The following is a 15,089-nucleotide window of genomic DNA, read 5'->3' on the forward strand; positions in this document are numbered from 1 at the left end:
TAACATGACTGGTAACTGTAAAATTTGATCACTTCTGGGTAAAAAGAAAACCCTGGATCATAAACATCAGGCATGAACAACTGGGCTTTCCAGACCTTTTGTTTTCTGTGCTGAGAGATCCCATCATTATTCATGGCAAGGGTCAATGTTTATTTTTCTAACAAACTCCCCCCCTCTCCCGCACAACCAAGATCCCCTTTTCCAAACAAAATAAAAGCACATTTTGTCTAATAAGAGGTTGAAAATGGCAGGGATGTTTTTCATTGTTTCAGAGGAAATGCAAAGCACAAAGGAGTTGACACTAAGAAAATATAATTTGACAGAAAGTTAAGATGCAATAAACATGCCATTTGGACAACAGTCGCATGTGGCTCTCTGTTCACTAAATAACCTGAACGGCTCAGCTCTCCAGTTTAGGGACAGTGCATACTGGGCTTCAGCGTAAGTCACCCAACTATGGTTGTAACTCTTGTTAACATTTGGTAGCCAGATGAAATATCCAATCAGCAAACTGTTTATCTTTGAAAGAACATGTTAGTTAAAAAGTTTATATTATTCTTAAAAAGAAGATTTAATTTGAAACTATGAAGAAAGTATAAGACTGCATAGAAACCAATGCTCCATTTAATCTTAATTTTTTTCAAGGCATAAATGGTGCGTGTGGGTTTACATGCGAATTGGTAGGATTGCGACAGAGTCAATTAGGTGTAGAAACAACATTAAGAAAACATTTGTTGTTATTTTCTATCCCAGAGACTAGGAACTAATAAAAAAATTCTGACACGATAGAATATCTTATTTTCTTTCAAAAGAACAGATGCTTTCTACTATAAGAGCTCCACCTATTGCTACAGGAATTATAAATACTTGGAGGAAATTAGCAAGTTTTTGCCCTGTCAACATGCCTAGTAGTAACAGTATCACAGCCTCAAGCTTGCTAGAATTTTGGTCCTTGTTTTCTGGGTAACAGATTAAAGGGAAGGCAGCATTGGTACGAACTGCTGGGATCTAATTGCTTTCTATTTGGGTAAGAGAGGCAGAGGCCCCAAAGAATATACATGTGCCCAAGGTCACTTTGGCAGCGGAGGCAGAGGAAATGTAGAACAAGCCCTCACCTTTCTGGGGAGCATCCTTTTGTATTGCACACAGACGCTGTGGTATGGAAGCAAACTTCTTACCAACATATATTGCTAGGAGCTTTGTCCTCTTACCGCTGCTGGGTTACAGCAGTTCTCAAGTCTTGGTGTTTCCGCTTCTAAACTCTCCCTGATCAGAATCAGAACTTAAACATGATGGGTATGGACTTATGAGTGAGATTATATATAAAGTTTTATATATAAAGATTATATATAAAGTTTTAGGTAGGAATTAAGAGACCAAGGTTCTGAGTACCAGCTATAGCTAGTGATGTCTGGAAGTGAGAGGAATAGGGAATAAGCTGCTATTCTAAATCTTGTATGCCCCTTAGCCCGAGGGTTTGTTACATGTACAGTAGGGATGTAGCCACTGGAGTTGCTCTTCTATAGGAATGGGACTTGATGCGTTAATGAGCTAACAGGGGAGATGCTAGCAGCCATTTATAGTTGGTTCTAGTTACTCTTCTCGCTTGCTTCTTTAGTGGTTATCACAGACAGAGATAATAAAATAACCCAGAGATAGCTGTTTAACTGAAACCTACTACTACCACCACAAATAATACTCACATGTGTTTAAGTTGATTTAAAAGAAATAGTGATCCAAGTATACTGTAATTATCCGTGATAATGGTGTTTGTGGTAAAAGGAAAAAGAATAAGGATCTTTGTGGTTAGTCAGAAACTGTTTCCAGTGTTTATGATACTTTTAAAAGACTTGGGAAAGTGATTCCACGGATGATTCAAGTAAAGATGAATATGTAAGCACAGTTCATAATGCATAGTTGTATCATTTGTGACAATCCAAAGTCAGAAACTTCTTAAGAGTCCATCAACAACAGGATGGAAGATTTGTAGTCTCGTCACACAATGGAATCCTATTTGACACTGACAGATCCGCACATAAACCAACTGTCCAGCTCAGTCTTACAGATGTAAGGCAGAGAGAAGTCAGATAAGAAAGAATGCATGGATGGCTATAAGACAAAATGGGGCAAAGCTAGTACACGATGCTGGAGATTTGGATAATGCATGTGGAGGACCAACGTGATGATGGCGGGGAGCTAGGACAGTGTCCCGTTTCTTATATGTTGTAGCTGCAAGGCTGTGTTCAGAGGGAGACCATTCACTAGCTGTATAGTTCTGTTCTATACACTTTTCTATATTATGTTGTAGGAACATTTTTTTTTACAGACAAATGGGCTTTTTACAAGAGGCATGAAAACCAATATACTGAATAGAAATATTCTCATTTTCACCCTTTGATAGAAAAATAAGGATTGTAGAAGTGCACCTCTTTTGTAAAATCTTAACTGGACAGCGAAATGCATGAAAGTCAGCGGCAGGACAAGAAAGGAAGCGAATGTGTTTCGGGAGGAATCCGATCAGGGTCATTAGAACATGGAAATCCAGTAGCCAGTCTGCTGGAGACCTCCCATCTCTACTCAGACATGGGCTTCCTAGAACTAGATGGCTTGCACACAGGCCTAGTAAGGGGCTCACAACTTGAATTTATTACCAAAATATTTCCATTAGGTGAGAAACCCGAAGAGATAAGGACTCATGGAGCAACACAGATACAGTTAGGCCCTTTGATAGCCACTCTTGGGGACAGACTTAATCTTGAAAATTCTGTTTGTAAACCACAACTATGATGTATCTCTAGAAAGTTGTTCAGTGGTAACCTTTGCTCTCACAGTTGGTACTTAAAGCTTTTCACCAATGATTTACAGGTTTAAAAAGTCCCAAATTTTCACGTGCACATCACATTACAGATCTTTATAACTATCAACTTTGGCCATTTAACTTCAATATTCACTGATTAACTACAGTAATGGTTATTCAGTCATACATGTAGTTAAGAATTAAATATAGGATTATTCTTTATACATCACTGCAATTCCTTTAAATAAACCAAGTTTAAGAGGCAGAGTGAGCAAGAGATTGCTCAAAAATTTTTCAGGGGCAGAAGAATCTTAACGTCATTAAAGTGGATAAGATGGGGAAGAGTTTCCGATACTCACTTTTACAAGAGTGCTTAAACAAGAATGATGTTGAGCAAATGAATAACTTATGTATGGTAAAATGAGTTCAAAACTCCATAAGCCTTAAGGCCACAGTATGCATGGGAGTTCTTTGGGAGTGCTTTGAAGGAACACGAATGCAAACAAAAGTGACTGGCGAGGCAAACCATGGCTGTGCTCTGGTGCCCAGCTGCATTCAACATCTTCCTCCCTCGGGTCGGAAGTTGTACTCTGCCTCAAGAGTTAACACTGTTCTCTACAGACAGCGTTAGACTTGCTGTCTGTAAGAGAAACAGAATGAACAGTAATACTGCCACTGAAAATAAGCACTATTTACACAGTGAAGTGATTGATTTGACAGACCTTAGGCTACCACCCCCTTCCATTCACAGTGGATTTAATAATCTAATTTCACGTATGCTAGCTTGTGCTCATCTTTATGAACTGCCCCCAAGTAGCTGCAGAAACTTCCCGGGCCCGATTTCTCTGAAGGGAGAGTTCCTGTGTCTGTGGTTTTAACAAGTCTCGCCATGGAGGTTCTGCTTCTTGTGAAGATCACCAAACCCGACATTTCCTTTCTGGATTCATGTATGAATTCTTGCGGCAGTGAAAGGCATCTGCAAACTCCACAGAGTTCTGCAAAGTCCCAATAATCCTTTGAAACAAACAAACAAACAAGTTATCATCAGTACTGGATACTGATTGTCCATATCTCAATGGAGGCCATAGGAGTCCCCCTACACCTCTTGTCCTTGAGGTTGTGAGCCCAGCCTTTAACTTCTGAGCCATCTCCCCAGCCCCCGCCTCTGCAGAAGATCTCTATGAAGTGCAAATGAGCGGATTCAGAAACACAAACCTGGTAGGATGAATTAGATCCTTCTCATTAACAGCGTCCTTAAATGGATGGAAGGCCACAGTGCAGGAGTGAAGAGCACAGACTTTGCAACATGTTTCAAGACTATTTCAATGTTTTTACTAAGTAGTTTTTTTAAGTTTTAATTGAATAACTGTTGTTTGACAATTTCACGCACACACATCACACACACATATATGTAAGTATACATAGATATTATTTATATCCTGACTACTCTCTACTCTCTCTGCCACTTTCTCTTAGCAGATTTTTCTTCATTTGATTTAGTCAGGAAGATTGAGAAGTTTCTTCTCTCTCTCTCTCTCTCTCTCTCTCTCTCTCTCTCTCTCTCTCTCTCTCTCTCTCTCTCTCTCTGTCTTTTTCTTTCTTTTTTGTCTCCAAAGCTCTTCTTCCATATCAGAAACTGGATTCAGTCCCCTTAACTGGGAAGAGCTGAGAAATGCCCATTTCTTATCATTTTTGGCACCAATGGGCAAAACAAAGCCATCCAACGCAGTATCTGAACAAAGCAGCATCTGAAGGGAGGAAGAGGCCGATACAAGGTAGAGGCGACACTACAACACCAGTCCTCAATCAGCTCCTTTTTTCCTCCTGTTGGACCAGTGCACCCTCTCCTAAGTTTGGAGGTGAAGCTTGGCTGCAAGTGCTTCGTAGCATTGGAAGAGAAGGAACAAGTGCTTATTGAACCCTCTGTGTGAGGTGTTTTAGCTCACATAAACATCAGTGCTTATGGAACTCTCTGTGTGCAGTGGATAAGAGCACATAAACATCACAGCTCTTGTCTCCCGTCCAGACATCCTACATGTATAGTCTGAGTAATATTAACAAAATTAAACCATAATCTATAATTCTCAAACCTAGTTCCAGCAATACCTGAAGGAAATCCAGACTTCATCCACATGGCAAATTTTCCTTCAAATTCTACTTTGAGCTCTAACTAAGCCAGCCTAATGTATTTTCACTCACCATAGCAACCACAACCTGGTGCTGTGATGTCCACTACCTGGGGAAATCACTTCTCAGCCAGGGCACAGCTAACACCTTCCAGCCTTCATCATCACCTCCTTGACAGCTGTGCTAGAGTTTTATGCCATCTTGACACAAACTAAATTTATCTGAGAGGAGGAAACCTCAATTAAGAAAACGCCTCCATGGATCTGGCTGTAGGCAAGCCTGTAAGGCATTTTCTTAATTAATGATTGATGGAGCCCATTGTGGGTGGTGCCACCCCTAGGTGGATTGCCCTCCTGGGTTCCATAAGAAAGCAGACTGAGCAAGCCATGAAGAGCAAGTCAGGAAACAGCACACCTCCATGACCTCTGCATCAGCTCCTGTCTTCAAGTTCCTGTCTGACTTCCTTCAGTGATGAGCAGTGTTTTGGAAGCATAAACCAAATAAATCCTTTTCTCCCTAAGTTGCTTTGGTCACGATGCTTCATCCCAGCAATGATAACTCTAACTAGGATAGCCACATTGTCTGACTACTATCTAATTTACCTCTTTCCTCTTGTTTATTTTGATCAAAGCTGTTACGGTATCACTAGACGGTCATCTCTAAGGGAAAAGTGCTGCGGGTAGCCTGCTCTCTGCTGAATCTTCCAAGCCAACTAAGTGATTTATATGTGCAGTCTGACTCAGGACTGGCTGAATGAATGAACTCTGGGCTACACAGCTACCTCATTTCAGAGAAAAGAAAAACCATCTTAGAAATTAATTGTTTTGATGGTCTTGACTCTTTTAGGGTCCAGGCTTAATTAACCTTTCAGTGTGGTGGGGAATGTCATTCATTTAGATACAGGGGGGCAGTGATGGGGAATAGAGGCATCCTCACTCTGAGGAAGAAGCTCCCTGACTGATGGTGTGTGTATGCAAAAAACAAAACAAAACAAAACAAAAAAACCCTGAAGAACCTCAATGTTTTGTTACTTAAGTTTTTTTTTTTTTTCTCAGCCTCATACAGAGGATCCAGAGGAACCATCATATCAGTGAAAATGTCCAAATCTATGCTTCAATTTTACATTTCTTTCTCACTCTTTTTTTTTTGCTTTCTTTCCTCCATCCTGTCCTTCTTCTTTCTTTTTTATTTTCTTGAGACAGGGTCTGACTATGTAGATCAGATCAGGCTGGCCTCAAACTCATATAGATCCATCTGCCTCTGTTGAGATTAAAGTCACGTAACACCCCAAAGAAAGACTAATTTTGGGAAGGCACAACTGGGAGTTGACAACCCAGGTAGAGTCAACACACGAACCCTCAGCTCTCCATCTCTGTTGTATTTCCTCTTTTCCCAGGCAACACGTCTAGATAATTTGATTCTGAATAATCAGCTCAACATCAGACCAGGGCTTTTCTTTCCCAGGCTTGTAATTAATGTTTGATGATATTTATATCATCAAATATTTGGATAGGTGACATGAATAATCATTTTGAAGACTGGGTACATTTTGAATACAATGAATCTCTTCTCTAAGAGTGAGGTCATATTCTGTTAGGATTGCATACAATATTTACATGGATTCACGCTACATTAAAACTCTGGCACTTGTGTGTTTACATTTTTATTAACAGAAGATAAAATCTTTCATTGTTTCCTTAACAGAATGCATTCAAAAATTTTACCCTATTATGTAAAATAGTCAATTGTGCTGGTGCTATTTATGCCCTGTGAAATAATCATTTGTATTAAAAACTTCAAAAATCTAGGGAGGCAAACATCTATGTGACTGAGGATGGACTTTAGACTTTTAATATATTACTCCTAATGAAAAACAAATGAATTATTTACTTACTTACTTATTTGAGCCAAAATCTCACTATGTAGCTCTAGCTGTCCTGGATCTCTCTATGTAGACCAGGCTGGCCTTAAACTCACAGAGATCGTCCTGCCTCTGCTTCTCAAAGGCACATACCACTATGGCTGTATAGTAAAGGAACGTTTTAAATTATTGAATAATTTGTTCTCAATTAATAGGTCTTCTGACAATCTGTTATTAGTTTCTTAAAATTAATGACTTAGAATCAAATTTGACTGGTTGCATTTATGAAGAGACTAACCAGTCTTATAATTTCCTAACTATTATGATCCTTTCATGACAAAGCCATGTTGAGTAGCATATATTTTACCACATAGAATAATATGTAGGTTCATATATACTAACTGGACTGTTAGACAATTCATTAAAACCAATCCTGATAGTCAAAAAATATCAGAAGTTGATGCTAATATTTAAGGTGAATGGAAGAAGCATGAGGATTTCAAAGAGGAGTTAAGTCAAGCATGCTACCTTATATAGGGAAACCAAGTATCTACACTGGTTGAAAATATCGCATAAAATGCTGAAAGTACTATATGTATATATACTGGGATTTCATCCCTGAAACAGCTCCTCTTCTGTTTTTGATGGTACAGCTGCATCAGCATGAATTTATCAATCTTCTTCTATCTTGAAAATATTTTCAGATGAACCACCAAGCATCATTTTTGAATAATAACTCAAGGACTGTTAGTTTTGTAAAATATATTTCACTTTGAATTGTCAGGAAGCAACCTGTTTCCAAAGCTAAAACATAATCTCAGCATTTGCCAAGAAAATCCCTTTACCTCTAGAGCAAATAGCATTTTTTTTGACAAAGGGCTGGCCTTCCATTTACTCTTAAAACATGAACATACTTCTCTTATTATGAATGAAAATAGAGATATCTTTGACGTTAGAATAAAAAATTAAAGTATAAATCACTTCAAATGTTTATATGAAAATATTGGGGTGGAGGGATGCAGTCACACTTACCTTGATGAGTTACTTAGCCAAAACTCATTACATCTGTTACTATGCAGAATAGAGGAAATGAACAACCATCAGTGTGCAAGTACTAGCGTACTTGAAAATGGTGTTAAGTCTGTTACAGATTTCCTTTTTTAAAATAATTTCTTTGTTTTTATTTCATGTGTATGAGTGTTTTGTCTGCATACATGTATGTGTGCCATATGCATGCCTGGAGTCAACAGAAGCCGGAATAGGGCATTAGGTCTCTCAGAGATGGAGTCAAATGTGGTTCTGAGATTCCTGACATGTGTGCTGGCAACCAAACCCATGTTCTTTGCAAGAGCGGTGCATATTCTTAACCTCTGAGCAATTTCTCTAGCCCTCAAGGTCCATAACTTTCTACACAAAACTTTAATCTATCCAGGTCTTTTATTTTTAAAAAAGTAATTATTTTTAAAGACATATAAATAATAGGCATTTATATCCACTAACGTGAATCTTCCAACAACTCTCTCTATAATTTAGTCCTTATATATCAAGAAACCAAAGCCAGAGTATTAAAAAAATAGGCTCAGTCAAACATGCAGAAAAACCCTAACAAATAGCTCAGATAAGAGTTAAATGATGTGATCACTAGCCCAGAGATAAACAGGCCTGGGCATGCTAGCTGCGACGCTGTGATGACTTCACAAGGTTAAGAGACCAAAGCAGAACTAACGTTAGTAACAGTAGACTGCATTATCAAAACAAAAGAACATTAATGCGAAGCACCTTATTCTCCCAGGAAGGCAGAGCATTCAGTAGCCCCATACTACCTGAAGGAAACGAGCTCTTTATAGACATCTGCTTATGTTCATAGGAGCATACAGAGCAAGGGTCTGACCAACTGTTTTATGTGCATTTATAAAAGTTCCCTGCTAGCCTCAGAATTAGATGCTTATATTTTTAACTCTTGAAAACTAGTAAGAACAAAAAAAACATTTTTAACTTGTCTGTATTAATAATAAAGAGATAAGCAAAACAAAATAAAAAATACATTTAAAAAATTAAGCTAAAAGTCTCTTGGATTAAACCATAGTGGGAATAGAACCACAATGACTTCCCGTGGAAAGCAATTAACCAAAAGCAGCTGGTATGGATAAGTTAATTAACAGAACTAACCTTAACTCACATTACAGGGAGAGCAAATTGCAATGAGTTGTTGCTGCATGAAGGAATTCTTTTTTTTTTTTTTTTTTTTTTTTTTTTTTCTTTTATTTATTTTTTTTATTCTTTTTTAATTAAAATTTCCACCTGCTCCCCGTTTCCCATTTCCCTCCCCTCCTCCCAAATATTGCCCCCTCCCCCCACTCCCCTCCCCCTATCCCCACTCCTCTTCTCCTCCCCCCACACCATTCCCCCTCCCTCTCGATACTGAAGAGCAGTCCAAATTCTTAAGGAATTCCTAAGGCAGAGGTGATCTGGGGCTGGTGACAGCGACAGTCACGGCACTGGGACAGACCAGGCGTATCTGATGACGTATAAGATGCTGAAGTGTGCTGCTTATGACTCTACAACTCAGAGTCTTTCTGTCGGTAGTTAATTTTCTAGGTAGTGTATTCACGTTCATTTCAGGTAGAGTTTTAAAAGTTTTGGGGTAATAACTTCTCTTTTGTTCTCAAACTCTGCTTTTCAAAGTACAAACTTTTTAGTTAAATTTTTTTCCAGTCTCCTTCTTGGAAGGTGTTATTGCTAGCAAGGGGAGATTAAATGCTACCTCGCGAGAGAAAGGAACTGCATTAGGATGCCAGTCTGAGGGACTTGAGAATCTAGAAGTCAGCATTCAAAGGCTGTTTCGAGTGGTTCTCTTCTAATACCTGATCTCTGACGTGTTCACGTTCTTCCACCTCCAAGAGCATTCCCCTACTAGCCTTGTTGGGCTGCTCTCTGACCTCTGAGGCAATGTACTCCCTCACACCTGGAGGGTTGGGGATAAGTCTTCAATGCTGGAGAACCTTCATCTAGCAAAAGCTTTCCTTCATGTGATGAAAATATTTCCTTGGCATTTGGGATTCACATTCACAGCCTCTTAGAAGCAGGTTCTACTAGCTGGGGGTTCCATCAAACCACTGTTAAGAGGTGACACATTTGTTGCAATCCAGCAGACACCAAGCTTAGGATATATGCATTCTGAAGGACAGGATGGCCAGAGCTGGGCTTGTGGACGCATTACCGGTGTGGTCTGATGAGTCCTATCTTTGACAGATATGCAGACATAGACAGAGACATGCACACACAAATGCTCATACTCATGCACACACACACACACACGGACATGCACAAGCACACATGCATGCATGAATAGATACATGTACACATTCACAGTAGTCTTAAATTATATAGAATAAGAAGTAGAAAAAAAGGCAAATTTGAAATACAGCTGTAATGGTGTCAACACCAGAACAGTCCAACTGCTGTTCCTATCCACATACCTGAAGTTGCCAGGACTGTGTACGTCTGTTTTAATGGAATTGACTGCATACTCTGGCCTGTAGGTCCCACACCACACCTAGAAGTATAAATAAACAAAGGAAAACAACATGCTCAGGTGTAATCATGGAGCATTGTGCGTAGGTTGGGGGGAAAGCAAACATTAATTTGGCATTTGTATTCAACCATTTACTCTTCAAGTAATGTTCCATGAAAGGCAATATATAAACATAATCATTTATAATGAACATAATCTGACAATCTTGTTGCAAATAATGAAAGCTGGCCAAGTTGAATGCTGCACCCCAATTAATTAAAAGAAGAAAACATCGCGCAGTATCCAACTTGCTATAAAATTACAACTTAAAGTGGTTTTCTCATTTATCACTCATGAAAGATATACTACCTGGGCAAAATTCAAGAAGAATAGTTGTTTGTGACTTAGGTCAATTCCAGGGAGTAATTTTTCTTCACCATTCTTTTTAACATAATTCTGGTAGGCCTAAATAGTAAAATAAAAGTATATAACCTTTAAATTTGTATAAAAACTGATCGCAAAAGACCATGTAATTCATCTTTTATATCAAATCACTATAAAATACATTTAGATATGGTAACCGGTAACTCTCTCACGGATTAGCAAGAAAGCTAGAATGTGTCTATAAATGTTCAGAAAGAATAAGAGACTCATTAGCTGGAGACAAGAGTCTGGCGTGTCAGATGATCACACTAAGTGTCAGTTGGATGAAATGAGACTTGAACACATGATGACAATCTTACCTTCACATTGTCTACAGATAGATGGGTAAATCCAGCTCGTTGGAGGAATGGGTTGCCAAAGGAGTCATCTGCAATTGCTGTATTTAGCTTAGTTACTACTCTCGGCAAAATTGACACACACCAGATTTAGTCTGAGTGATTCTTGCCAAAAACTAAGGGATTCTGTTGAGATTCCTTGGGGTTTTACTGTCCGTGATCCTGAGGTGAAGGAGAGGTAAGTACTCTGGTCCCCGCAATACAGGACAAAGTAGACTAACGTCCAGTAAAAACAGGAGAAAGGAACTTTGGCTACATGAAGACAGAAAAGGTTCTTTAGGTTTTTTTTTTTTTTCACTATTGAGAAATGTAGGCTTGCTCTGATATATGTAATTTTAAAATGGATTAATATTAAACTTCCTGAGACAAGTATTTGTTTTTCCTTAAAACATTTAAATTACATTTATTTATTTATGGGCAGACGCTTGAGAGGGTGTATACAGTGGTGCATGTATGGCGATCAGAGGGCAACTTGCAGTACTTAGTTCTTTCCTTCTACTGAATGGATCTAAAGGATTCGACTCAGGTGATCACGTTTGGTGGCAAGTGGCTTTACTCACTCAGCCATCTTGCCAGCCCTTTCCAATTTCTAATAAAGAACATCCATCAGTTATGTAAGTTAAAAATGTATTTTCTTTCTTTTTGCCATCAACATAGATGAGTGAACCTTTACTATCTAAAGATTTTGGAGATAGAGGGAAGGTTTATGCCCTACCCACTTAGGGAGTCCGTGATCTAACAGAGGGGCAAATCATCACATGCAAAGAACTCATATGGTGTCATCAGTATTTGTGCAATTGTACTTTTCTTTATTACTGTAATTATCAGCCTGGTGTGGGTGAGTGTACAGCAGACTCATCGAAATGTGCTAATTACTAACACCAACTACTTCCCGTCAACACGGAGTGACAGGGACTGTTGCTGAATCAACAGAGCAAAACATCTGAGACAATGGCTTGCACAACACTGAAAATCCAGTCTTTAACATCCCGCCTTACAAAGGAAGACTGTCCAGAAAGATGGTTAATAACGAAGGCAAGGTCTATAACAGGTTTAGACTATTTCTCCACGAGCATGTATGCCATAGTAAAGGGAGGGGGAAAATCAATGTTAAGTCTGGGGGATTCTGTGTTGAAAATAAACTGAGTGCTTTGGGTTACGCTGGCCAGGATACTAAGAAAGAGAAATCCTGAAAGAAGATTCCAAGATCATAGGAGGGTGCCCTTGAATAGTCAGTTTCATGTTAATCTGGAGATCAGTTTCATTTAATCTGGGGATTATCCCCAAAGGATTACAGATAGCAGTGCCTGGGCACAGCAGGATAAGGATGGGGACACTTAAGATCCACAGAGCAGGACTTGGCTTCAGTAGGGGAATCGGTTACCTCTATACTAAGCATTATCCCAGTCTCAAACACGTCCAAAAAGGAGTAAACCATTTCTAATGAATCTAACTATATCCTATGATGTATTTATAGGAAATAAAAATTTCTAAGAATATTTATAGGAAATTAAAAATTGTCCAGCACCTAAAGAGGTAAAATGCCCACTATTTGCCACCTAGTGAGAAACATAAACATCAGTTACCCAGCATTTAAGGTAGTAGCAATGTACTATCCCCCAGTGATAGGCTGGCACATTTATCCGACTTCACTTCTCAGGCCTCATACTGAAATGATGCTTTGTTTTGGGCACACTGTAGACCCCATCAGTTGCGTCTCTGTTATGTAGTGATGCTTCTACTTTTCTGACAATCACTACTGTTCTCTTCCCCTTTGACCCTCAACATTGCAGAGATGACCAAATAATCCTATTCAGTCCTTAAACATTCTACGCATCCCATCTGTGAAAACCTGGTTCTCTCTCACGGACACCTTATCCTTGTGTCATCGCAAGTAGACTTCTTATTCTCTCATGTGTGGGCTGCTTCATGGTTGAGAGGTACACTCAAATTCATCTACATTCTTCCTCGTTCCTTCTAAGAGCATCACTCCTCCATCCTTTTGTGGAATTCCCTATTTTTCTTCCCTACTGGCATTCATTGGATCATCTTTTAATTCTTACTCACATCCTCAATTACTGAAATCTTTTACAGAAGCTGTTTTGCTGCATCTCTCGCACCTCAAATGGTACTACAAAGAAAGCAAAGTCCTGGAATGTACTTAGGTGGGAGGACTGTACGGGCCAGAGGACCTAGACACTTGATGTAATATGATGCCTTCTAGACACCACAGGGAAGCTGTATCTAAAAAAATCTACATGGTAGCGTTCTTTAAACAAGACCTGCCGAATGATACTGCCAGCAGACATGCCAATGTGGATGGAAAATAGTTCATAAGCACCCCCACCTTAGATGAAGAGCTACAGGCAGTCAATGGCAGGATGAGTCCCCTGATGAGTTATCCTGTCCCAAATGGTCAACCCTAAATCTACGTGCATGCAAGTAGCACTAAAAGGATTCCATAGCTTTTGCATGGTATGTGTGGATAATAGTAAAGGAGAGGAGGTTATGAGTCTGGGGGAGGGACACAGGAGAGGTTGAGGAGAGAGAAATGTGTGAAAATGACGTAAATATGTACTCATAAGTGAAATCCTCAAAAAGAAGTAAATAAACTACTTGTTGCCTGCAAGAATAAGTGGAATAAGTGAGTCTAATGAATATTCTGACAATAATAATTCTTGAAGGATAATAGTTGGGCCAACCACATGGCCATATACTAGAGCCATATCACAATCGGGTCCCTAACTGTTTCTCAGTGAGCAGACTATGGCTTAATGTTATGTCCTCAGTTTATGCTGATACCGCCTCCACAGGCTGCCTCACATGCTGAGAAGACGCGGGTCTCCCTTACACTGATGAATGACACCCAAACAATCATTTATATGGACATATTTAATAAGAAATTTACTTCAGGGATTATTTTTGTGTCTTCTAGAAGCTCGTGCATCTTCTCGTGTCCTTTGGGGGTATCACTGGGTGCTTCCTTTTCCACCCTGACTTCCTCACACCCATGTCAACCCACAGACCCCTGTGACGAGCATATACACAAGCCTCTTACTCCTCACGTGATTCCCGTTTCCCACTCTCCACTTCCTGTCTATATAGCCTCTTCTACAAGACTTCAAAGAAATGGGTGAATATGATAAATGAACACTCCCTTCCTTGACCTGGGAAGAAAGTATGACTACTCACTCTGTATGCTTGGCCAATACCTCCATTATCAGCAATGTTCTCTCCCAGTGTATTAATTCCATTGAGCTGTTTAAAGAAAGATTCTCTGTTAGGAATTTTAGAGACAGCACCGACATTTCACTTGGGATTGCACATCTGAAGCTTTTCTGGAGGATGCTAATGACATACATGCTGTCCACCTGCTAGGTCCCACGTGAAGTTGCCATACTGGTGCACCATGCACTGGGATTGGTCTTTAAAATTATTTGCAGACTGCTGAGTCCACCAGTCCACGAGGTCTCCATCTTTGTTAAAATTCCTTCCTGTAATATATTCATTTGGTAAAAAGGAAATTTGTTACAATAAAAATAAGAATAAGATTGTTTCATAGTCGAAATTCTTGAAGTAGGTTCTCATGCAGCCATAAGAAACACCATTGAGAGACCTCCCGCACGCTGTTCTGGCTCCTCAGAGCCATTTTGCAAAATGATAAAATCATAGCGAGGAAATTGGCATGGATACAACCCTTCCAACTTGAGATCTCTAGTTTAGGGTGGAACAGATGAAAATACTGTTCTGTGAGTGTCCATGGAATGGGGCAGACGATGAGAGAAACTTCTTATTCCCCCAACTTCTGCTTTCTTCGGGACAGCTTGAACTTTGTCTGCAAATGTGTCCTGGAATTGATAGGTATTTCATCTATTTGGCTTGTGGCTACTGCAAATGAGGCCACCAGATAAGCACTTCTGAAAATACACCTGGCTGTCCTTGATGCTTTCCATCTGAACCAGGACTGTTTAATTTGATATTTTGAGACTTTAAAAGCCCAACACCTTTATT

General features: G+C 39.4%; 1 protein-coding gene across 3 annotated transcripts in view; it reads right to left on the reverse strand.

Moving 5' to 3' along the window:
- Positions 1-231: 231 nt before the first annotated feature.
- Positions 232-15,089, reverse strand: part of Mme (membrane metalloendopeptidase) — an 81,131-nt gene continuing 66,273 nt past the window's right edge. For all 3 annotated transcript variants that reach the window (XM_057756982.1, XM_057756983.1, XM_057756981.1), the window contains exons 19-23: positions 14,439-14,572; positions 14,271-14,336; positions 10,669-10,764; positions 10,265-10,341; positions 232-3,811 (exon numbers count right to left, since the gene is read on the reverse strand). In XM_057756982.1, coding sequence (XP_057612965.1) covers positions 3,712-3,811; positions 10,265-10,341; positions 10,669-10,764; positions 14,271-14,336; positions 14,439-14,572 — 473 coding nt within the window. In that variant the 3' untranslated portion in view covers positions 232-3,711. The remainder of the gene's footprint in view (positions 3,812-10,264; positions 10,342-10,668; positions 10,765-14,270; positions 14,337-14,438; positions 14,573-15,089) is intronic.

The sequence above is a fragment of the Chionomys nivalis genome, chromosome 24 (genome assembly GCF_950005125.1).
Source record: "Chionomys nivalis chromosome 24, mChiNiv1.1, whole genome shotgun sequence".
NCBI classification, from domain to species: domain Eukaryota; kingdom Metazoa; phylum Chordata; class Mammalia; order Rodentia; family Cricetidae; genus Chionomys; species Chionomys nivalis.